The sequence below is a fragment of the Astyanax mexicanus genome, chromosome 21 (genome assembly GCF_023375975.1).
Source record: "Astyanax mexicanus isolate ESR-SI-001 chromosome 21, AstMex3_surface, whole genome shotgun sequence".
In the NCBI taxonomy this organism is placed as follows: Eukaryota; Metazoa; Chordata; class Actinopteri; order Characiformes; family Acestrorhamphidae; genus Astyanax; species Astyanax mexicanus.
Genome location: NC_064428.1, coordinates 36,419,815 through 36,445,786, shown reverse-complemented (window position 1 = coordinate 36,445,786; position 25,972 = coordinate 36,419,815). Strand labels below are relative to the sequence as shown.

The window sequence follows — 25,972 nt, the reverse complement described above, 5'->3', positions numbered from 1 at the left end:
CCATTAATAAACTAATTGTAAACCATTTATAAACCCTTTATAAAGGTAGTCTTATTTTAAAGTGGTACCAAATTACAGCTGGAAACATGATAGATTCTTAATATTTTAATGCAAGCAGAATTTTTTTTGAGGTTATCTAGTGTACCACCTTGGGGTGCATCGAGTACCACCAGTGGCACCCGTACCACAGTTTGAGAACCACTGCTCTAACACAAGCATTACAATAATCAATAATCAATATGACCAAAAGAGTCACAAAAGAGTTTAAATATTTAATAATAAGTTACACTGTTTAAGGTCATCACGTGAGCATCCGTAGGAGTTTCCGGTGGGCAGGTAGTCGTCAGGTATGGAGAATCCAGCGTCGCACGCACAGCTGCCATCAGTAGAGTTACAGTGAGCATTGGGGCCGCAGGAAGACGCGCTGCAGGACGAATGACCTGCAGACATTCAGACATTTAAACAAAACATTTAAAATAACTTATTCAGCTTATATCGCTACTCTGATCTCAATAAAGAACAATACATATCAGAACTAGTCTAAAATGTATTGTTATTTACTATTAATATTTTTTTTAACTATTATTATTTTACTAGTACTATTTTTTACAATTATTTTTTTTCTTACTTTTTATCTTTATTGAAAATTGTATGAATTCTTTACTTTTTATGTGTCATTTTTTATGATCATTATATTTAGATTTTATATATATATATATATATATATATATATATATATATATATATAATTCATGTATATTAAATGTATTTATTTAAAGTGTGTATTTCCTTTATTTATTATTATTATTATTATTTTTCCTTTTTTTAATTTCTTATTTAATATTTTCAATACCTTTTATACTGTAAATGCTTATCTGCATTGTAAATACTCCCAATTAACATAAAGGTTAATTGATTTATTCATTGAGAACTACACTATATACGCAAGTATATGTGTAAAGGGTTTTAGAGAGGCCTGTTTAGATATCTATTTTTGTCAGGCTCATATATTTTTCCAAAAATAATTGCAATAAACAATATTACTCATTATTTTCAGCACCTTAGTGGCATCAGTGGTATAAATATACATACAAATATTCACACTGTCAAAAATTACATAGATATAATCAGCTTACATGCACAGTAAGCAAGTTGTGACAAACAATACAGCTAATAGAGGACATTTTGAGGACGTTTAGCAACATTTTGTAAAGGTTCCAGGAAAATTAGCCCATAACGTTACAGAATTAATGGTTTGCATCGTTACTAGACGAATACTAACATTATGGAAATTTGCTTGGATACATTGTATGTACTATACATTTATTGTAGAATACAGCTCTGGAAGAAAATAGGAGACCATTTCAGTTTCTGAATCAGTTTCTACGATTTTGCTATTTATAGGTATATATTTGAGTAAAATGAACATTGTTGTTTTATTCTATAAACTTTAGACATTTCTCCCAAATTCCAAATAAAAATATTGACATTTAGAGCATTTATTTACAGAAAATTAGAAACTTGAGCTTTCAGACCTCAAATAATGCAAAGAAAACAAGTTTATATTCATATTCATTCAAGTTTTAAAAGTTAAAAAATCAATATTTGGTGGAATAACCCTGTTTTTTTTTATCAGTTTTTTTCATGCATCTTGGCATCATGTTCTCCTCCACCAGTCTTACACACTGCTTTTGGATAACTTATGCCTTTACTCCTGGTTCGATGGCTTGTGATCATCCATCTTCCTCTTGATTATATTCCAGAGGTTTTTAATTTGGTAAAATCAAAGAAACTCATCGTTTTTAAGTGATTTCTCTTTTTTTTTTCCAGAGCTGTAAGTGGACAGTGTTGTGTTGATACTCACGTGTGGAGAAAGATCCGTTCGAGGGAGTGAGATAGTAAAGGTAGAATCCTCTACAGTTTATACGCTGAATGTACTGCTCAGCATAAACACATTCAGAACTGTAACTGATGCCCAAATTACACGTGTCCAGATAACCGTCTATAGAGGATGTAGGTGTACCCCGGCACGACCCCAGAGATAAGCTCATGTTGGAGCCGCTAGAATTGGGGACACAGAAGTCGCTTAGGACGTCTCCTCCGATCCCAGTGAAGCGGTACCACCCGTCCCGGATATGATGGTCGTTCTTCGGCCAGCCGGGGAAAGAGGTCGACTTAAAGCCAGCGTTCCTCCAGGGATCAGACAGGGTTTTATACGTCAGGCAAACGTCTGAGAACAGAACAAAAGTCATATAACTCATTTGCAGATCCATATGTACATTAATAATTAACTGTATAGTGAGATATTTTTTAAATGATTGAGTTTCACATACCGTACTCACGACATTTCTTCCACTTTTTGTCAATATCGTAGTTTCCGGTCATGCTGCACCACATGGTGTCCGATTTAAAGCCTAAATATCTGAAACTAATGCACGAACTGAAAGAATTCCCACGATAGATAAAAGGAAACACACAGCCATCTCCTTTGGCTGTGCCAGGAGTGGTGAATGTGCCTAAAAACAAAATGAATATAATCACGTTACCAAAAAAAGCAATGTTTTCTGTTCTTTTACACAATTAACTATTGTTACACAAATTTACAGTGTAAAGTAATGGAAAAAGTCAATTCTAGAATCTGTGCTGTCAGATAAGCCTGTAAAACATAATTTCAGTCATTTTTAGCCCAATTCTACGCTCATTTGTGGGAGGGGCTTAGTGCATGCTGGTTTATAATTTGGAGAATTTCCTTCTGACTTGTGTACCGTAAAAATCTGATTGCATGGTGTTTTTTGAGTTAACTGAATTAAGTCAACTATTTTTTAAACCTTTGCATCTCAGTTTGTTCAACCACACAAATTAATTTAGTATGTTTTGAGTTAATTCTCAAAACATTAAAAAATTAGCATCGCTTGCAACGTTATTGAAACGTTTCTTAATAAAACTTTGTGTTTTGCTGTGCAGACATTTAAATTGCTAAAAAAAAAAAAAAAAGTTCTAAGAATTTTCACAAAACCTTATAGATTGAACATTCGAAGATCGCTAATTGTAACGTTCAGAAGACGTTCTACTAACCAAAAATTGTTGGCTGGAAAAACTTTATATTTATATATAAATTAAAACTAAAACAAATCTGGTAAAAATCTAATTGCAAGGTGTTTTTTGAGTTACCTCAATTAAGTCAATTATTTTTTAAACTTTTGCATCTTAGTATGTTCAAACAGACAAATTATTAATTAATTATATTTTGAGTTTATCCATAAAACATTACAAAATGAGCTAAAACTAATTTTTTTTAAATCTCTTTTGCAGATAAGAGCGCCCCCTATCACATAACATCCCTAGACTAGAAAGGTTTTGGCTGTGGGGTGCTGAGCTCTTGCTGGGGTTTGAACTTACAAACTCCTCACTTTTGCTAAACGGTTTATTTTTTATATGATTTTACAAAAAATATATATAAGTGAAATATGCAACATGTAGAAAAATGATCTGTTTTTAACAGCTTTTACTTTTAACAAAACTATACCACTGATATAATGAATAAACTATACTATTTACAACCATCTACAGAGCAACAGAGTTTTAATATTAGAAATATAAACTCACAAGTAAGCGCTTATCCGGGATTTTTTTTTTTTTTTGTAAAGTAGAATAAAGTATTTTAAAGTATTATCACATGACGTCCCTAGACTAGGAAGGTTATGGCTATTGGCTGCTGAGGTCTTGCTGGGGTTTGAGCTTACGAACTCTTCACTCTTTCTAATCAGCAGTTAGACCGTAGGGCCGGTCTAGAGCTGTGAAATTACACTATATAAAAACACAGTTTTGAGTAAATTGACCTTTACATTCATTGACTCACAGTCAAACTGCTGCTTATTAAGAGATTCGGGATATCATAAGTTCAAATCCCTTTAACAACACAACTACCCTCCATGGTCAGGAGTCTGTCTGATAATAGGAAGGCCTAAAAAAAGCTTTAAAAAGTCCCGATATTTACAATTAACTGACGGTGCATTGCTTATATAACATCATGGTTACTTATCTGAAGTCAAGCCATATTTATAGTGTGTGAATGGCTGTAGACATTACTTACTGTAAACTGCAGAAGCATTGTGTATGACTGCTGCATTTAGGACCACACTGACCCCTAGAGGACAGGAGGAGAATTAGTTTGTGCTCAATATTCCACATCCATCCACCTTTTATGCTTTAACCCATTCATATCATGATGGGTTCAAAAACAACACTACACCCTGGACTGATCCCTGGCCTGTTATAGGGAGGGGCTTATTCCTCTGGTTTGTTTTCACACACAAGAACTTCATTTGAACTATGGATCGATTTCACAATTCCATGCATCACTTTTCTGCTTGTTGGATCACTTAAGCTTCACCTTTTGCTGCTTTGGAAGCAGTGGAAGCATCACATCATAAAATGAGACAATCATGTAACCCCAAACACAGCACAAGAAGCAAATAGCTTCCATGCCTGCAGGTAAACCGACCTCACCAGAGTCTACCTGACAACCTAATGTACCCACTTAAAGTACCCCCACCCAGGGAGATACAGCAATGTCAATTGTGCACTCTCAGACTCTAGCTGCTGATGGAGGAGCAGCATGATCTGGGATTAAAACCAGCAATCCTCAAATCACATTAACATCACTTTAATCTGCTGAGCCAACCAGAGCTCTATCTGCATTCTTTTTGTCAGGAAATTAAAGAATACAGAGTGAAGTAAAGGAAATATAAATACATAAACAATACAAATAATAATAAAATTAAGGCTGTCAGTAAGAGTTTCAACGCTGACGCATTCACTTGATCTACAGATAAGAATAACAATCTATCGCCGACACCATTTACTGCTGAGTAACAGACCTCCAGACGCTTTTCACAGAAACCTACAACCTAACATCCTCCCTTCCCTTCCACTGAAACCTGAACCAGACAGACAGAGAGATAGACAGAGAGATACAAAGAGAGAGAGGGAATGAGAGAGAGAGAGAGAGAGAGAGAGAGAGAGAGAGAGAGAGAGAAAGAAATGGAAAATCATTGTCATCGCAACACTTACTATCTCACCAAGCTTAAAAACAGGAAGCTCTCAGAACAGTTTGGACAGAAAGAGAGATTTTTTTTAAATTTGCCTTTAAGTGAGAATCTAACCCTTCTGTTACTTTAACATTTATTAGCATCTTTTATCATTAACATCCAGACAATTATTATATAATAAAAATAAAACTGTTACCCAGGTTTATGTCACATGCTATATTTGCTTGTCAACTACCCAAATAGCTTTTAAAAAAATAAAACCAGAGTTGGGCATTAATGGCCTTTTGGTGCCATGACCCTGTCACTGCCTGAACATCACAGTTTGGTTCTCATCAAAAAAAAATTATGGTTGCCCATTTTTCCCGCTTCAACACATAACTTCAAGAACTGACTGTTCACTCGCTGCCTAATATATCCACCAGTGTTTTTTTAACTTACCTACCAGTGGTGCTAAAGTTATGACTAGTCTATGAGTATTTTTAACTCATACAAACCCAGATCTATGCCCATTGAGTGTAATAAAACAGTCACATGACTTTTGTACATATTTCACCAAGACATTTATCATTTATCATTGACTTGTATGTCATTGTATTCCAGAAATGGGTGTCAAAACTGATAATATATGTAAAATATAACCTTTTGTTAGAGTGTCTGATTTGTTATTGTGTTGTAAAAGACCTACAGGTTCAAAAATGCACTTTTTTGCAAAAAAGAGCAAGAATTTTTTTTTCTCAAGCACTAACCAAGCATACCAACATTTTATAAAAGAGGTCACATGATCACACATTCCCAATCTGTCACCATAATCTTCTTTAGGTTTTTTAGGACAAAAAGTAGATTCCTTTCCTCACAAACACATTTGAGTAAATGCAGTATTATTAAAAAAAAAAAAAACCAAAAAACTACAGACAGTACACCATTATGCATTAACTCCAGTACCTTAAACTGAGTAAACTTTACACCATCAACTATCCTCTAGCAGTGTTTTATGGGATAAATTAGGAGAAAATAGACACTTACATGGCAGAAAGGAGCTCATCTCTCTTCAGTCTGAGCAGAAATGACTCTGCACACCAAACACACAGAAATCACACAGAAGTGACAAACCACCAAATGACGCATCACTGACATGTCCTTATCCAGTTACACATCTTCAGTTTCGGGGAAGAGACTAGGGCCCACAATCCCACAATATATAATTAAAAAAAAAAAATACATATATATATATATATATATATATATATATATATATATATATATATATATATATATATATATATATATAGTAAATTAAGTGTAAATTAATACATTAATACAGTGTCTTTTCTCATGCATTGTTTTTATCTTATTATTTTGAACATTGTAATTGTATATTTGAAAAGTATGAAAGGTATTCAAAAGGATGAAGAATCTCATATGGAATTATGCAGTAATTCTTCAAAGACTCAGCTTTAGCTTTGATGCCAGCTTTGCCCTTTTTTGGCATTATTTCAATCAGCATCATGAGGTAGAACAGTCTTGAAGAGGTTCACTCTGTGCTCCAACTCATACTAAACTCAGCCCAAACTGTCCTCACTCTCATCCCAAACTCAACCTACACTCATCCCACACTGACCCTACACTCATCCCATACTCATCCTAAACTTACCAAACACTTATCCCAAACTCACCCTACACTTATCCCAAAGTCACTCTACACTCATCCCAATCTCATCCCACACTCACCCCACTCTCATCCCAAACTGAACTAGTTCTCATCCAAAACTCACCATACACTCATCCCAAACTCACCATACACTCATCCCACACTCATCCTAGACTTACCAAACACTCATTTCAATCTTACCCCAAACTTATCCCAAACTCACCACAAACTCACCCTACAGTCATTCTAACTCACCCCAAACTGACCCCACTCTCATCCCAAACTCACACTACACTCATCCCAAATTAATCCTAAACTTACCAAACACTTATCCCAAACTCACCCTGCACATATGCCAAAGTCACTTTACACTCACCCCAAACTCACCCCACTCTCATCCCAAACTCACCCCAAACTAAACTCGTACTCATCCCAAACTCACCATACACTCATCCCAAACTCACCATACACTCACCCTACAGTCATTCTAACTCGCCCCAAACTGACCCCACTCTCATCCCAAACTCATACTACACTCATCCCATACTTATCCTAAACTTACCAAACACTTATCCCAAACTCACCCTGCAGATATCCCAGTCACTTTACACTCACCCCAAACTCGCCCCACTCTCATCCCAAACTCACCCCAAACTAAACTCGTACTCATTCCAAACTCACCATACACTCATCCCAAACTCACCATACACTCACCCTACAGTCATTCTAACTCACCCCAAACTGACCCCACTCTCATCCCAAACTCATACTACACTCATTCCATACTCATCCTAAACTTACCAAACACTTATCCCAAACTCACCCTGAACTTATCCCAATCTCACCCACGACTCATCTCAAACTCATCCTACACTCACCCCACTCTCATCCCAAACTCAAAAATTAACCCTGCACTCATTCCAATCTCACCCCAAACTCACTCTACACTCATCCTCAACTCACCCGAAACTGACCCCACTCTCATCTCAAACTCACCCCAAACTGACCCTACACTTATCCCAAACTTATTATACACTCATCCCAAACTCACTCCACTCTCGTTCCAAACTCACCCTATACTCATCTCAAGGTCACTTTACAATCACCCAAACTCACCGCAAATTTACCCTACACTCATCCCAAAGTCACTCTACAATCATCCCAAACTCATCCAAAATTCATCTCAAACTTACCATACACTCATCCCAAATTCATCCCAAACTAATGTTAATGTCATCACAACTTAACCTTACACTTATCCAAAACTCACCCCACTCTCATCCACACTCATCCCACACTTACCCCACTCTCATCCACACTCATCCCACACTTACCCCACTCTCATCCACATTCATCCCAAACTCACTATACACTTTTCTCATACTCATACAAACTCATCCCAAACTCACCCTACACTCATCAGACCACTCAAATGTACTTTTAGAACTATGTGGTCTTTAAAAAGAGTATTTTTTTTTTTACATTTTCCCCAAACAAAAAACATATACTAAAACTTAAATATTCCATAGTTTTTTTTTCTTGCTTAGGACAGATTACAGATACAGTGTATATTATCTAGTTTTTACGGGAAAAAACACACAAAAAAGTTTTATTTTAGCTGATCTGCAGATCCATGGTACCAAGTTTACAGTAGAGTTTATTTTGTCTTTTTTTCTCTTGTAATGTGACTCACAGAAGATGCAGACCTGAGACATGTAGTTACACAATGTACTGCATGGTGTAATATTCCAAACTCACTGTTACTGCTGTTCATTAGTGTCTTTTACTGATAACCGACAAAACAAACAATATAAAGAAGAAAGCAGGTACGTATAGAGAAGTGATATAGTTACAAGAAAAAGCATCAGAGTCTCTCTAGACTCACCTACACCAGAATTAAACATATATATGATTGCGACACTGATGAAGTAAAAGTGTTATGTGGACGGAGTTGCAAAACATTAAGCTTGCATTGTGCAAAAGATAAAATAAGTCAGAAAAGTACTCCTCTCGTCAGTTAGGCAGTTCTCACAGATGAGCAGGAAGTTGTGAGAGAAAGGAAATGTCTTGTATTTCACAATGTTCCTTTTTTCACCTACACTGATGGGGGTGGTGTTTTCACCTAAAATCACCCAGAAAACAGATCAGGTCTTCTAAAAAAACAGTTTAACCTTTATAGGGTCTTTGTTTTTTTTGTTACACTGCTGGGTCTGGCTGGCCTGTTGCATTTTAGGGTTTTTATTTTAAAATAATGAAACTTTCTTTGCTAAAATAGTCAGAAGATGTTTACTTCATCTCAGTTGCAAGTCATACATACACAACACATATGTTAAATTTGTTTCCTTTACCTTTGTCGAATTACATTTATAGATAGAAATGCTTATTGTTTTTTTGACAATTTTATGAACAAAATAATGTACAAATGAAGCAGAGTATTATTTATCTGAATTTCAAAAAAAAAAAAAATTATAAAATGTGCAAAAGTACATGAAGGCAAAGTGACACCATGGAACCTATTTTAGTGATCTATAGGCGAGCCGTCAACCACTCAGCACCATGCCGCTTGATTTAGGGTGTGTCAGTGTGTCTTTGCTATCGTAAACACGGGAAAAGTACAACTTGCTTGGCTCAATGTGTTCACAATGATCTTAATTAATCATGAGTGTGTTTTCTGTCACTTGCTCTCTTTTTCCTCAGATCCAGGTGAGCTCTGACTTTGGCGAATTGCTATTTTAACAGCACAACATCTACCTGGACGTGTCCAATACTTCTGGGCAGAGGAAACTGACTTAATAGCTAATTTATGGGAAAAGCAATGTTATTTTATTTAGTTTTACGTTTATGGTTGATGCAAAAGTTGGGTTTGTGCTGCTGTGTGTTCATGTGTATTTGTATAACTAGCGCACCTCTGCTGCCAAGATAGCAATGAACGTCTAACTGTTAGCATCTGTCTAGGTTGTATTCAGTCAGTGGAGCTCCTGTGTTTTCTGTTGCCATGATAAACAAGCAAAACTCCAGAAATTTACCTGAACACACCTCATTTCCAGAACAGCACGCCCATCAGTGTAGATATTTTCAGAAGCACCGTTGCTATTTTTTAAACGAGACAGGTGCAAGGTGTGAAAATATACTGTTTGCGGGCTGTAAGATAGCAATGATCCTCGCAATGTCTGGACAATCAATATTATTGACCATTATTTACCAAAGGTGCTTAAATTGTACAGTTTTCCCAGACCAGGTTGAAGCTCTTCCATACAATTTCCATATTACTCAAATCAAATCCGAAATCTGGAGATGCTGCGTCTGCTGAGGAACCGAGTATTCAGAGTGAAACCGTTCAGTCTGCGGTTTAAAGCCAGCAGAAGTCAGCCGGCACCTCCACATAACACACTGCTGACTCTGTGATCAGAACTGATGATGGAGATCAGAATTACGCTGCATGTCCTCTGCTGTCTCCTCTGTGGTGAGTTTATCTACAGTATATTATTCATTTAATTTTATAAATTGTCTATTATTTATTTTTTCTGCCATTCAAAACCCTTGTACACTATAGTTCGTCCTCATGTTTAGAGATTGCACTTCTAATAAATGCCGCATTCAGCTACTTTGCAGTAATTTGCTGACACTGCTGACATAGGTGTGCAAAGCTTGTCAAATCACTGTGGTAGAAAAGAACTGCCAATAGAATAAGACTCTCTGAAGCATTGGTTAGTATGTAGAAGTTTTCCTGAATGTTACAGTTAATATTCTTTGAACACTCAATCTGTCAGACTTTTTTATTTAACGTTTTTGAACTTGTGTCAGCGTTTTAATTTTTAGTTTTGCCAAAGATTATTTTAAACTTTTAAATTGTCCATAATGCTAGTATTACATTTTAATAATGTTGTGATGCAATCTGTTATTATGTCATACGATTTTATAATGTTCCTGGAACATCATTTCTGTACGGTTAGAAGCTAACCTTCATAGAACCTCTTTTAAATAGATTTCAAAAAGCCCAAGTGTTGAAGGGTTTGTCTATTTGTCGTTCTGTCTGTGTGTCTGTCTGTCTATCTATCTATCTATCTATCTATCTATCTATCTATCTATCTATCTATCTATCTATCTATCTATCTATCTATATATATCTATCTGTCTGTCTGTCTGTCTATATAGCTATCTATCTCTCTGTCTGTCTTTTTTAAGTATCTGTATGTCTTGTTGTCAATATATCTCTCTCTGTCTGTCTGTCAATCAATCAATCAATCAATCAATCAATCTATCTATCTATCTATCTATCTATCTATCTATCTATCTATCTATCTATCTATCTATCTATCTATCTATCTATCTATCTGTCTTTTTCTCAATCTATCTGTATGTCTGTCAATCTATCTATCTATCTATCTATCTATCTATCTATCTATCTATCTATCTATCTATCTATCTATCTATCTATCTATCTGTATGTCTGTCTGTATAGCTATCTATCTCCTTTTTAAGTATCTGTATGTCTTGTTGTCAATATATCTCTCTCTGTCTGTCTATCTATCTATCTGTCTGTCTATATAGCTATCTATCTCTCTGTCTGTCTTTTTTAAGTATCTGTATGTCTTGTTGTCAATATCTCTCTCTATCTATCTATCTATCTATCTATCTATCTATCTATCTATCTATCTATCTATCTATCTATCTATCTATCTATCTATCTATCTATCTGTCTGTCTATTATTACACAATTAACAATAGAATAATACATTTATTACTAGAATGTGAATAGAGTTTCAATCTATCTGTCTGTTGGTCTGAATATATATGTGTATCCATATATCTATCTATGTCCATCTCTATTTATCTATATCCATCTGTCTGTCTTATAATGTTTATTTTCTACAGTATTAGCTGTGGTGTCTTCTAAAATGATCAATACTTTAGATTGGGATGAGTTGGAGATTTGGAGATGAGTTGCAGATACTGATCATCCAACATCTGAATCTTTCTATTGATCCAGTCATTGTAAAACTCTGAGATTTATATTTTGTCAAAATTCCCAAGTTTTAAAGAGTTTTGCGGTTTTATTCCGTCAGCTCTCAGTAAAGAGGAGGTGATGGCCGTTCTCCAGGTAGAAGGAACAGAGGGTAAAGACCTGAACATCACCTGTACCCACTCCTGGGCCAGCACCAACATCAAGTACTTCTGCAGGTGGAACTGTATTGAAATGGAGGTTCTGATCCGGTCTAAAGGAGTGGGGAGAACGGCGCAGAGCGGACGGTACTCGCTGTACGACCGAGGAGGAGGAAGCTACACCGTCACCATCGCCCGGCTGATGAAGAGGGACTCTGGAAAGTACTGGTGCGGAGTGGAGAGAAATGGCCTGGACACGTTCCATGAGCTCCTTCTAAAAGTGCGGGATGGTAAGAGTTCACTATATTACTACAGATTAATACTCTAAATACACAAATAATAACAGAGTAATACATTAATTACTAGCATTTAAATACAATTACAGTCTGTCTGACTATTGGTCTATGTATATGTGTATATATCCATATATCCATATATATATCCATATATATATATATATCTATGTCCATATCTATTTGTCTGTCTGTCTGTCTATCTGTGTGTCTGTCTATCTATCTATCTATCTATCTATCTATCTATCTATCTATCCATCTATCTATCTATCTGTTGCTTTGTTTATATATGTATCCATATATTTTTCTATGTCCATTTTTATTTGACTATTTCTATATATCTGTCTGGCAATCTGTCTCTTTGTCTGTTTATTTGTCATTCTATCTGTCTCTCTCTGTCTGATCTTTATCTATTTGTTTCTCTATCTATCTATCTATCTATCTATCTATCTATCTATCTATCTATCTATCTATCTATCTATCTATCTATCTATCTATCTATCTATCTTTAATGTATCTGTCTGTTTCTCTGTTTGTCAATCTTTCTCTACCTGTCTGTTTATCTGTCTACATATCTGTCTGTCTGTCTGTTTATCTGTCTGTCTGTTTATCTGTCTATTTATCTGTCTGTTAATCTATCTGTCTGTTTATCTATATATTTATCTGTCTGTCTGTCTGTATGTCTATCTATTCTCATTCATTCTCTCTTATACAGCTCCCCAGGTCACTACACCTCAAACATCAACACACTTCTCCACTAAAGGTAACACACACACACAGACACACACACACACACACACACATTTATTTATATCCAAATTTACCATCCAGAACAGCAAAAACGAAATGCCACAACCATCTCAATTCCTTTTCTTGACTAATGACACACACACACACATACACACACACACACACACACACACACACACACACACACACACACACACACACAAACACACTCACTCACAGATGTGTGCGTCTATATACACTACCGTTCAAAAGTTTGGGGTCACTCAAACAATTTTGTGTTTTCCATGAAAAGCCACACTTATTCACCACCATACGTTGTGAAATGAATAGAAAATAGAGTCAAGACATTGACAAGGTTAGAAATAATGATTTGTATTTGAAATAACATTGTTTTTACATCAAACTTTGCTTTCATCAAAGAATCTTCCATTTGCAGCAATTACAGCATTGCACACCTTTGGCATTCTAGCTGTTAATTTGTTGAGGTAAGCTGGAGAAATTGCACCCCACGCTTCTAGAAGCAGCTCCCACAAGTTGGATTGGTTGGACGGGCACTTCTGGCGTACCATACGGTCAAGCTGCTCCCACAACAGCTCAATGGGGCTCAGATCTGGTGGCTGCGCTGGCCACTCCATTACCAATAGAATACCAGCTGCCTGCTTCTGCTGTAAATAGTTCTTGCACAATTTGGAGGTGTGTTTAGGGTCATTGTCCTGTTGTAGGACGAAATTGGCTCCGATCAGGCGCTGTCCACTGGGTATGGCATGGCGTTGCAAAATGGAGTGATAGCCTTCCTTATTCAGAATCCCTTTTACCCTGTACAAATCTCCCACCTTACCAGCACCAAAGCAACCCCAGACCATCACATTACCTCCACCATGCTTAACAGATGGCGTCAGGGATTCTTCCAGCATCTTTTCATTTGTTCTGCGTCTCACAAACGTTCTTCTTTGTGATCCAAACACCTCAAACTTGGATTCATCCGTCCACAACACTTTTTTCCAGTCTTCCTCTGTCCAATGTCTGTGTTCTTTTGCCCATCTTAATCTTTTTCTTTTATTAGCCAGTCTCAGGCTTTTTCTTTGCCACTCTGCCCTGAAGCCCAAAATCCCGCAGCCGCCTCTTCACTGTAGATGTTGACACTGGTGTTTTGCGGGTACTATTTAATGAAGATACCAGTTGGGGACCTGTGAGGCGTCTGTTTCTCAAACTAGAGACTCTAATGTACTTATCTTCTTGCTTAGTTGTGCAACGCGGCCTCCCACTTCTTTTTCTACTCTGGTTAGAGCCTGTTTGTGCTGTCCTCTGAAGGGAGTAGTACACACCGTTGTAGGAAATCTTCAATTTCTTAGCAATTTCTCGCATGGAATAGCCTTCATTTCTAAGAACAAGAATAGACTGTCGAGTTTCAGATGAAAGTTCTCTTTTTCTGGCCATTTTGAGCATTTAATTGACCCCACAAATGTGATGCTCCAGAAACTCAATCTGCTCAAAGGAAGGTCAGTTTTGTAGCTTCTGTAATGAGCTAGACTGTTTTCAGGTGTGTGAACATGATTGCACAAGGGTTTTCTAATCATCAATTAGCCTTCCGAGCCAATGAGCAAACACATTGTACCATTAGAACACTGGAGTGATAGTTGCTGGAAATGGGCCTCTATACACCTATGTAGATATTGCACCAAAACCAGACATTTGCAGCTAGAATAGTAATTTACCACATGAGCAATGTACAGAGTGTATTTGTTTAAAGTTAGGACTAGTTTAAAGTTATCTTCATTGAAAAGTGCAGTGCTTTTCCTTCAAAAATAAGGACGTTTCAATGTAACCCCAAACTTTTGAACGGTAGTGTATATATATCTTTGTCTGAACTTACACACATTTATATAAATAATAATAGACTGTAGTCCATGGTGGTGGTGTATGAGGTGTTAGTGTGTGTTGTTCTGGTACGAGTGGATCAGGTACAGCAGTGCTGGATAATAGGTCTAGAAGCAAGGAGGTGATGATCATAATGATATGCTTGATCAGTATTGTGTTGAGGGTCTAGATTTTTCCAGGATTCTCCATGCCTGCAGCTCAGTGGATGTGTTCACTTCCATCAGCAGCTCACCTGAGTACTAACATTAAGCTGCTGATATGAGGAGAAATATAAATAATAATGGTGCCCTTCCAAAATTATGTTTAAAAAATGTTCCTGCCTTGACTCCAATGAAGTTTAGTGTTTATATATATTGTGGTAGGCCCCTGGGGTTAGGGGCGTGACCACTGTGACCCGGAAGGAGGAAGCTCACAGAAATACACAGACACGGGGAGTAAATGAACTCAAAACATACCTTTATTTTCTTTTAACGCCCTCCACCACACCCAGAAACAAACTTAAAAGAACATAGCTCGGCCCAATGGGGCTCTAGAGTCTATAAATCACTTTGGGGTTGTTTTAAAGGTCCGTGCGGCCTCAGCTCACTCCTCCCAAGTCCAAGTCTCTCTCGAGTGTGAGCTGAGGCAGAGTTTTTATGCCTGTCCCAGCTGGCGGCTTAATCAGTCCTGAATGCACACCGGCTGGGACAGACATGGCTGTGAGTTCCGGCGTGGGGCGGACCCACGGTTCCCCCGCCTCCTCACGCCACAATATATATATAAATAATACCCCAAATTGAGGAAGTGAAAATAGATTACATTTATTAAATAGGAAAAACAAGAAATGCCTGAACTATGACGCTCGAAATGTATCCCTGAGGCTCTCTTAGTTCTCTTGATCATCTTTAAGATGTTTCTACACCTTGTTTAGAGCCCACCTGAGGTAAATTCAGTTGATTGGACAGAATTTGTCAATGTCACAACAGCCAATGCATGTCAGAGTACATAAAAACCACATAGTAAAAAAGGGTTTAAAAAGTGAAAAAGGGGGTGAAGACTTTTCAAATAAGCATCTTATACTGTATATCACCCTCTATATATACTGTATCTCCAGATTACTGAGTAGTCAAATTCCTCCTCCAGGCCTGGTTCAGTAAACGCCTACTCACTGCGCTTTTCAGAGTCTGTAAAAAGAACTGAAAGTCATCAGGTAAAGAGAAGTTAAACCCTCACTAGATGACTGTAAGACTTTCTGAACACAGACGTGTTCAGCTGACGTAGTCGATGAGACACAAACCAGAAGGTGGGCTTTAATAATGTGCACCTTCACCATATACACAGCTTTAAAAACAACCAGTTCGCTTTTAGGTTGGTTTGATTGACCCTAGATACTCAATCTCAAATACAAAGACACTGGTTTGATCAAATGTTATATCATATGAAGTACCAATACATTCTCATTTTAAAAAATTATTTTGTTTAATTTTTACCTACATAGTAAATGAATAGAGAAGTGATTCAGACTATGAAGGAACACATAAAGAATCATATAGTAACTTAAAAGTGTTAAACAAACCAAAATACCCATTGAAGCATTTAGGTGCATTTGTCTTCCAATACTGTTAACTCTGATCAACTAATTCAGGGGCGGTTCTGATGAGTGCCAGTTTCATCATTATAATGTTTTTGATGGTCTTTGCGGTGAGAGCACTTGAGGATACTTTCAAAGTTCCTGAAATTTTTCTTTTACAATCGACTGACCTTCCTTTTTTCTTAAAGTATTTATTTTCCTTTATTTAGTTGAGTAGTTGTTGCTTCTCATAATCTGGATTAGAACATTACTCAAATATTCACTATTCACTGTATACCTGTAACTCTACCTCTTCACTACTTTACTTTAACTGATGCTCTCAAACACTTTATTAAGAGACAAGAAATTCAAGTAATTAACTCTTGATGAGTTCAGCACAGCTGTTAACTGAAAGCCTGAATTCCAGGTGACTCTACCTAAGCAAGAATGTAAAATATTAAACACATTCTGGTTTGTTTAACACTCTTTAATTTACTAAATAATTCCGTAAGTTTTCCTTCTATAAGTTCAGCTACATAAAATAAATAAATAATGAAAAAAACTGAATTTAGATGAAATTAAGATGTGTCCAAACTTTTTACTGTGAACTGTGAACACCCAACCTAGAGAACTAACTACACCAATAATGGACATTGTGCTTAAAGAGGAATACCAGTGGATGTCCTAATGGTGCCATCTACAGGGCAGAGCAGATTATTTGCCAAAATGTGTCAGCTCACCCAAGTAAATATAAACATATCAATATCTAACCTATGTAAAAATATATCTTAAATAAGAGTGATGTAATTGTATCAGCTGTGCAATAAAAAGTAGAGTAAAGTAGACTCTTTTTACTACATTTTGGTTCATTGCTTAAAGGATTTGACTGCATTTACCAAAAATAACATTAGTTAGGTCAGAATGTTGGATGATTACGAAATATTGGATGGTGCACCAATCGTTCAGTGCTGGAGGGCTTTATATCCCTCTAAAGAGTCCTATTCTATTGGCAGCAATTCTCAAATTCTACATTTCTACAGTGTCGATGCTTGATGCAATTTTAAAGTAGCAGAATGCTGCATTCATTAGAATGGGGTGTTTACTAACATTTGGATATACAGAGTAGATTATAGTAATCTCCATCTTTCATCACACAGGTCGATGGTACTTCATTCCTGTGTGTGTTCTTGCTGTACTGGTGGTCCTGGTTGCGTCTCTGATGCTTCATCAGAACTGGGAAAACATCTGCAGTGCATTAAGAGGTAATAATTCAACATGCACAATAGGGGAGAGTGATATTGTCCTAAATTAATATAAAATTATTTCAGGGTATTTTTGAGATAACAATAATTTTGACGATGACAAAAAATATATATTTTAAGTTAATTTCAAGAATATACTACTGCAACAAAATAAATATAATTGTTTTATTTAGTATAATAATATATAGGTCTGTAAAAAAAATATAGAACACCACTTAAAAATGATGAGTTTCTTTGATTTTATCAAATTATAAACCTCTGGAATATAATCAAGAGGAAGATGGATGATCACAAGCCATCAAACCACCAAACTGAACTGCTTGAATTTTTGCACCAGGAGTAAAGCAGCATAAAGTTATCCAAAAGCAGTGTGTAAGACTGGTGGAGGAGAACATGATGCCAAGATGCATAAAAAACTGTGATTAAAAACCAGGGTTATTCCACCAAATATTGATTATTTCTGAACTCTTAAAACTTTATAAATATGAACTTACTTAACTGAAAGCTCTGCATCGTTTTTTATTATTTTAGCCATTTTTAGTTTTCTGCAAATAAATGCTCTAAATGACTAAAATATTTTTATTTGTAATTTGGGAGAAATGTTGTCTGTAGTTTATAGAATAAAACAACAATGTTCATTTTACTCAAACATTAACCTATAAATAGCAAAATCAGAGAAACTGATTCAGAAACTGAAGTGATCTCTTCATTTTTTTTCGAGCTGTAAAATATAATAATTTTTTTTACATTCAGTAAAATCCAAAAAATCTAAATATCTTTGTCCATTTCATTAACAGTATCTTACCAAGACCCTATTTTTGTGAAAAAACAAACAAACATAAAAGTGCAAAAAAATGATAAAATACAGAAAATAGCAAAACAAATACAAAATCAAGTGCTTTGATGAATATCGCGATATCACAATATGGGTTTTTATAATTATTGCATACAATATGATATGCCACACAATATAAGACACACAAACACACTCAAATTCACACTCCTAGTCCTGAATTTGTGCTCTCCTGTTGAATCCACAGCTTGTTCACCATCAACGAGAGGCCAGGTGAGTTTTAATGTTCACTAGGGGAGTGAATCACAGAGCATCTTATGATATTTCGCCCATATTAACAATGATATCAAAGACGATTCACAGAATTTACAAACAACATTCTTTACCGCAGGTTTATTAACTCACTATTCATTTGATTATAGTGCCACTATGTGGAGTAATGAAGCAGTGAGTCAAATTCAGAAAGAGTCTTAGGATGTTTGGAGCTCCTATGCTTCAAATACAATATCTATATTTGACGATACATATTGATAATGTATCGAAATGAAATCAATATATATTTTATTTATTTTGTTTTTGTCTTTTTATTGATCTAATTTTATGTTTTACATTTTAGCCCTTTTATTTTATTTTATTTTTTTTTTTCATTTCATCTTTTTATTTGTTTTGTTTACTTTTGGTCGTTTACCTTTTTATATTTTTTTACTTAATATTATTATTATTATTTATTTTATTATTTCCATCATTTACTTTTTTATATTTTTTTAAATTGTAGTTATTTTAGTCCTTTATTTCTTTCATTTTTTTATATTTTATTATTCTACGTATTTATCTCTTTGTTTTATTGCTCTACATTTTAGCCTGTTTGCATCTCCTTTTATTTTAAATTAATTTATTTTTTCTTAATTAAATTTTATATTATTTGCTTGTTTTACAATTAAAAAAATTTAATCCCTTTCATTTTTGTGTATGCTTGGCTGCATTGAAAATAAGGGTTACCCTTAATATATTTACAGAGTGGAAATAAAGGTTGATTGATTGATTGATTGATTGATATCGCAATATCTATATTTTGTCCCACCTCTACTATACAACAGTATTTTACAATCATAATCACAATCCAGTGCAAATTCAATAATTTGTTTTATAATTTGTTTTATGTTCTGCTTTCAGGTCAATACTGACCATGTAGAGACCACACCTGGAGACCAGAACCCAGAGAGTCTAATCTACGAGAACATGGAGTTTAAAGTGTCTGCAAACCATATAGACTAGACTCCAATGCTAGTCAATCAGATTGAGTCAAAAAACTCAAAACAGCTTGACCGGGCCTAATCCCACTTGATCTTTTGTTTGTAATGATTATAATTATTTTACAGTATGTGTTCTTGTGCTTTTGCATCTTCCTTTTCTGGTCTGATGACATATTCCACTTCCCAAGTTCCATTCCCATACTCAAAAATGTATTAATGAAAAATGGTTAAAAAACGAAGCTGCATCAGTTGTTGATTTGCTGCGGAAAACAAATTAAGATCTATTCAAAATTCATGGGGATTTCACTGCTGACCCAATGCCACAAAATGCTGATCTGATCCATAATTATATGTTTTAACAATTCTTAAATTTTAAACTGTGCTGCTGGTCAGAACTCCCAGTTTCAAAGAAAGAGAGAACAGATTTTTTATAAATAAAATTACTATTTAAAGTCAATCTAATAATAATAAAATCACAGATTTCACAACAACAATATGCTGTGGACTTATCTGACCCTACAGCAAGAAACTATTGTAGGAACTATAAAACTGTATGTGAACTTTTTGTCTCAGTCTTTATACAAATTTAGTTTATCATACCCAGCTATTCTATTCTGTTCGAAGGTATAGGAAACATTTGTTACTGCTTTTTAAAATATATATTTTTAAAAAGCTCAGGTTATTTCCATTGCTATTTACAGGCTGTAAGCTGTTAACCAATAAACTGTTTGCTAAAAACCACCTCCTCTTTTTTTAAACAATATATGATATACTACTAATATATATTTTGTACCATTTCCGGTTCCTGACTGGACCCGAGACCTGTTGAGCTTAAAAAGCAAAAAAAAAAATGGGAATAAATTGGGTTGTTCTTAAACTTTTGAACAGTAGTGTACATACATACATTTTATAAGGGTTTACTAAAAAAGGAAATAAATCAGTACAGCTTGTTAATACACACATTACGTTTGAATCAGGTTGTGCATAGGCCTATTTTCCCTTATACTCTTATTATTATTATATAATACATTTTTTAAATGTACTAGAAATGTCCATCTAAAGTGACTCTAAATGATAGTTTAATATATGATACTAATAATAATAATAATGTTGTGGTTTCAGACATTATCTGTGTGAGTTTGATGATGTTCTGACAGGATTCTCTCTCTGAATTGAGGCTAAAAAATAAATTTACTGTAGAAAAACTGATACATGTAGATGTTTTCTTTGCTTTTCATCGAAATACATCATTTTACTTTCTAAAATTAAATGAATATTCGACTTAAGTGTAGAGTTGCTATGTTTAATTAGTGTTTTTAGCCGTTTAGCTCCATTCACCCCCATTCATTTTGGTCTCTCTCGCGGGCTCCCTCTAGCGTTCTGCAGTGATTTAGTGTGAGGAATTCTTCCCCATAAACTCTGTAGAACAGGTGAGCCATTTCAGGCAGGTGTGTTTGAGTGAGCTGATCTTATATGGAGAGAAAAGCGGCTCTGAATCTGAGAGGATTTGCTGTGGAAAGTCGTGTTGTTTGGAGCTAACCTGCTCTGAATCTTCACCATTAGCCTACAGGCAGCTGCTTTCCCGCGCTTTATCAGCCGCGCGCGCGGCGCCGTTGCTCAGCAACCGAACTCGCAGCTCCTGACAGGACAGCAGTAATGGAGGAAATGTGAGTGATTTAGAGAGTTTTCTGTAAATATTAACCACTAAAAGTCTGTCAGAACCGCGCTGTGAACTGCTGACCGCTTTACACAAAGCTTACAAAACATCATTTCAACTTTCTGACGGGATTTCTCTCCTCCTACAGTGTAAACATGGAACTGGGCTAGTTAGCTAACGCTAATCTCCTCAGCCTCCATCCTGAACGAGTGGAAGAAGAACTAAAATAATCATCAGATTAGATCTTTAATTCTCTTCATAATGTACATTTTAGGAGAGATAGAAGTGATAGAAGAAAGGATAATAAAATATAGGATAATAAATGATTAGAACACATAAACGCTCTAATTAGCTCTAATTATAGAGTTAGTATTAAAGAGTTTTTGTTTAAGGTATTTTCAACAAGAAGGTATGCCCTAACTGAGTTTTCTGTTAAAGTATTTACCACAATAAGGTAAGAATTTAAGGTTATTTTGTAAAATGTAATCCATTCCTTGCTTGGTCAGGTTTAAGGCAGATTGTCATCAGTATATGTCTTTAAAGTACTTATTTAGAACATTTATATTTAAATTGTTAATCAATATTTGTAACTTTTTTTACTTAATTTTCTGCATGACCGAACACTCATTAAAACCTTTTCAGACCTGAATTATATGCCAGTGTAAAAATATATATATATTAATTTATAATTTCAATAATATTTAATGTATAATATTAATGCTCACAAAGGAAGACTCTAAAATTATAATATACAATCTATATTAATATTAAATCCAATTAACTAAAATAAGTAACTTTTTTTGTCTTTTGGATTGGAAGCGTGTGCTTAACATTTTTATTTTAGATTTTATTTTAGATATATATTGACCTTTTTATTCACAAGCCATCCATAAACACTAAAATAAACACGGAAAAAAGTGTTCTAAATTACATACAATTAGTAAAAAAATATATATTTTTAAGTTCTTTTAGTTTGCCTCTTTGGCTCTAGTGATGTTTTTATTCCAGTGCAGTGGGTGGGGATAAGCTATTATTTCTGTGGCTTGTATTTTTTTTCTTTGGCTCTTTTAAAGTCTTTTCTTATTAAAAACAGGTTTCAGTTAGTGCAACAAAACATTTAAAAATAAGAAAATACATGATGGTCATTGTAATCTTGGTCTGAAAGGGTTAAAATCTGACTGTGTATGTGAAAACTAATATTAAATCAGATTTGAAGAATCTCTTACTATAGAGCTTGTAGCCACAAGAGGGCAGTCTCGGTACACTTATACAGTGATTACAAAACCAAGTATCTCCATCCACTGCTAAAAGATACAATACTGTTAATTACAAATTACAGACACACTGTATTCAACTGAGCAGGTAAAAAAGCCCCAGCTTTCATAAAGCCAGTCAAATAATTATTATGACTATAAAGAGGGAGGTTTTAAATCAAATAAGACACAAAGAAGGATTTTATAAATGTAACTGATTTATTTAGTTGTTTTTTTTTCTTACACAGTACAATTAAAATATAAAATGTATATAAAAGCCATTAAAAAGCCAGCAGTCTCTTAAAAACATTTAATAAACATTTCACAAAAATGTTTATAGCTAATTTGCTGCTCTATTACCCCTCTAGTCTGGCAACATGAGCAGTTCCCAATGCCACCAATAGTAGGCGCTCTTTAAGCATTCATAATTAATACTGTTAAAAAGCTCAGTAAATTAAACAGCCTCAAGCTGGTTAACTGTCATGAATTATCATGCCTGTAATTAGTCAACAGATATATTTACTTCAAAATAAAATAAGGCACAAAAGCATCATATCAACTAACAGTTTATATTAATGAAATTCATTCAATCAACACATCTCAAAAAAATTAAATATAATAAAACAAATAATAAAAGAGCCACTTAGAAAAAGTGCAATCTCTTTTTAAAACATTTATTAACTATAGAATAAAAATACTTATAGCTAAATTGCTGCTCTACTACCTCTCTACTTTGCCATCATGAACTGTCCCCAATGTCACCAGTAGCAGGCACTCTTTAAGCATTTATGATTAATACTGTTTAAAAAAGCTCAGCTTTAAGCTGTCTAAATGTCATCAATTATCATCAAAAGTATCATATCAACTAACAATTCATATTAAAGAAATTCGCTTTTCACACATCTAAGAAATATTAAAAAACAAAAGCCTAAGAGCCATTAAAAACTCAGCAATCTCTTAAACATATTTACTGAACATCTAAAAAAAAAATCCTTATAGCTAAATTGCTGCTCTACTACCTCACTCCTCTGCAATCATGAGATGTTCCCAATGTCACCAGCATTAGGCCCTCTTTAAGCAATTATAATTAATAATGTTTAAATGAGGATACATTTGTTAACTCACTAAAACAAACAACCAGAATCTGGTTAAGCTGGTTGAATGGCATGCATTATTACTACTTTATTTAGCACTAAATTGGTTAACTGGCCAGTTATAGGTAGTACAGCTTCAGTCAACAGATATATTTTACTTCAAAATTATAAAAAGGAAATAAGCATGGTTTTAGAGCTCATTGATTAAAATAATCCAGCTCTGCTCATGTGCTAAAAGCCTTCACACCTTTTTTTTCTCACAGAACACATAAAGTATAAAACATACGATGAAAACACATTTTGAAAAAGCCAATAACCTCTTAGACACATTTTTCTTTTTTTTCCCATTTTCTCTTCAATTTACACCGCCAATTACATAACACACTCATTAGGACTCTCCCTATCACTAGTAATCCCAGTAAGTCCCAACACCAGGAGGGTCAGACTCTGCCTCTTGATGCAGCATTGCCGAGTAGAATCACAGCACTAACGCTCGGAGGAAAGCGCAGTGACTTAATTCTGATACATCAGCTCACCCTAGGAGTGATGTGGGGAAAGAGCGCCAACCGTGCTCTCTCAGGGCTCCGGTAGCCGATAGCAAGCTACACGAACAGGATTCGAACCAGCGATCTCCTGATCATAGTGGCAGCGCTTAGCCCGCTGGACCTCTCGGAGCCCCACCTCTTACACACATTTAATAAACATTTACTAAAAGTATTTATAGCTAATTTACTGCTCTACATCTCCATTGTCCCATTACCAGTTTTAGGCAGTGTCTAATACTGTTTAAAGGTGGAAACACCTGAACAAAATAAAAGCTCACTAAATGAAAAAGCATCAAGAAGGTTAAGTTGGTTGATTAACTTTTTGACTAGCATAGAATATGCTTTTCTTTGAGGTTTTTTTTTTTAGATAGTCTACCCACCTGTTCAGGCTATTCAACCATGATCAAGGTGGTTAAGTAGCATGAACAGGCATGTTGCCAGCTGACTAGTCAAGAATTATCACCAAGTTGGTTGAACGACATGAGTTATTGGCCTAACCATGCTGGTCCAAAAGAAAAAAATACCAATATAAGTTGGTACCACTAGTCAAATAGGTTTACCAAATGGGTAAACAGCTGTACCAATCTAGTAAACCAGTTTGGTGGAGCTGGTTATGTCAATAGAACAGCTAGTGCATCAAACTCAAATGAATTTTTCTCTTGACCATCATAAGATATGTTTTTGAAATTGATGGTGTAGCTGGACTAAAGACATGACTAAACTGTCCAAGATAATCAACCAGAAAGACCAAGGTGGTTGACGAGGATGAGCATTGTGATCATGTTGGTCAACCAGCATTACCACACTGTAAATTCTTGGGTCATAGCGTGGGTCATGAACAGATCTTTAGATATTGTTTACTTCACCCTGCTGTAGATCACGGAGGGATCATTGGGTTCAGCAGACCTGTAAACAAGAAATGATCTGATTGGGATCTGGAAAGCATGTAAAAGATCTTCGTTTTTAAGTCAAATTAATGTATTTGTTGTACTAACTTACCTGTGGGACGGAACAGTATGGGGAAAGCTGACACTAGCATACTGTACATCATTCTCTCCAGTCCTCTTCACCTCTTGACCATGGGGCTGGATGGTACTGTACTGAACCTCCTCGTGGGAAACTGCAGAGCGCTCTTTGGTCTTGGGTTTCTTTGGTCTGGGGAATTGTACTCTAGCATAAAAAACATCGTCTTGATTGGCTGCATCTGGTGGTGGGACATTTGTAGTATCGTCCACTGCTACACTGCTGTAGATGTTTTCCTGAGGTTAAAATAATCAAAGGTACACTTTGAAATGAAACTGAAAATTGGGTTCTAGGTCTTGTCTCTGACTATCTCTGATTGACGTGTCAAAAGCCATGTTGTCTTGTGAGTGTGGTTAAAATTGGGCAGTGTTCTCATTACAAGGCGAGGTGAATTATGGGAATTGAGGTGAGGCCTTCCATGACCCAACAGCTCCATCTCAACCTTAAATCACCAAACACAATGTTAACCGTTGGATACAGAAGTGTAAAGCACGCCGCCACTTAACCCTAGAGCAGTGGATATGTGTTATCTTGAGTGACGAATCAGGGTTTCCTGCAGCACTATCTAGACAAAGTGGCCACCTTGACAACAAATGCTCCTGATAGTTACATATCTAAGCAGGGATCTCTACTAGCAAACACAAAAAAATAACTTATGCATCCTTAGTATAATGATAATAGTAATTGATTTGAAAGCAATACTAATGTGTAGCGGTGTGCTAAAGCATTTCAGACTTACCCACTTTGGTTTGGATTGTTCTGCTACAGGACCTCTTCTCTTTCTCCTAAAAAAACACAGCAACATTACACACGTAATACC

The 25,972-nt window shown here is 35.4% G+C and overlaps 2 protein-coding genes across 3 annotated transcripts in view; one reads left to right on the top strand and one right to left on the bottom strand.

Annotated features, from left to right (window-relative positions):
* LOC103027453 (uncharacterized) overlaps positions 1-2,397 on the bottom strand; it is a 31,263-nt gene extending 28,866 nt beyond the window's left edge. The window contains exons 1-3 of the mRNA XM_049469494.1: positions 2,334-2,397; positions 1,985-2,230; positions 288-440 (exon numbers count right to left, since the gene is read on the bottom strand). Coding sequence (XP_049325451.1) covers positions 288-440; positions 1,985-2,230; positions 2,334-2,397 — 463 coding nt within the window. The remainder of the gene's footprint in view (positions 1-287; positions 441-1,984; positions 2,231-2,333) is intronic.
* Positions 2,398-10,062: 7,665 nt separating this feature from the next.
* On the top strand, positions 10,063-20,562 carry LOC111189588 (CMRF35-like molecule 1). Of its 2 annotated transcripts, XM_022663258.2 has the most exons (6): positions 10,063-10,162; positions 11,766-12,092; positions 12,811-12,858; positions 17,430-17,534; positions 18,575-18,600; positions 19,501-20,562. In XM_022663258.2, exons 1-6 carry the CDS (start codon positions 10,114-10,116, stop codon positions 19,600-19,602), a joined length of 657 nt encoding a protein of 218 aa, XP_022518979.2. In that variant the 5' UTR covers positions 10,063-10,113; the 3' UTR covers positions 19,603-20,562. The 2 variants fall into 2 exon arrangements, with proteins under 2 accessions (XP_022518979.2, XP_022518980.2); XM_022663259.2 differs by lacking the exon at positions 18,575-18,600 and having other exon boundaries at positions 19,501-19,587.
* Positions 20,563-25,972: the final 5,410 nt, after the last annotated feature.

What these genes read in the sequence shown, in the direction of transcription:
- LOC111189588 (XM_022663258.2), top strand. Translation starts at nt 10,114, where the DNA reads ATGATGGAGATCAGAATTACGCTGCATGTCCTCTGCTGTCTCCTCTGT. An exon ending in AACACACTTCTCCACTAAAG is followed by an intron (nt 12,859 to 17,429) that starts GTAACACACACA and finishes TTCATCACACAG; the next exon opens with GTCGATGGTACTTCATTCCT. An exon ending in CACCATCAACGAGAGGCCAG is followed by an intron (nt 18,601 to 19,500) that starts GTGAGTTTTAAT and finishes TTCTGCTTTCAG; the next exon opens with GTCAATACTGACCATGTAGA.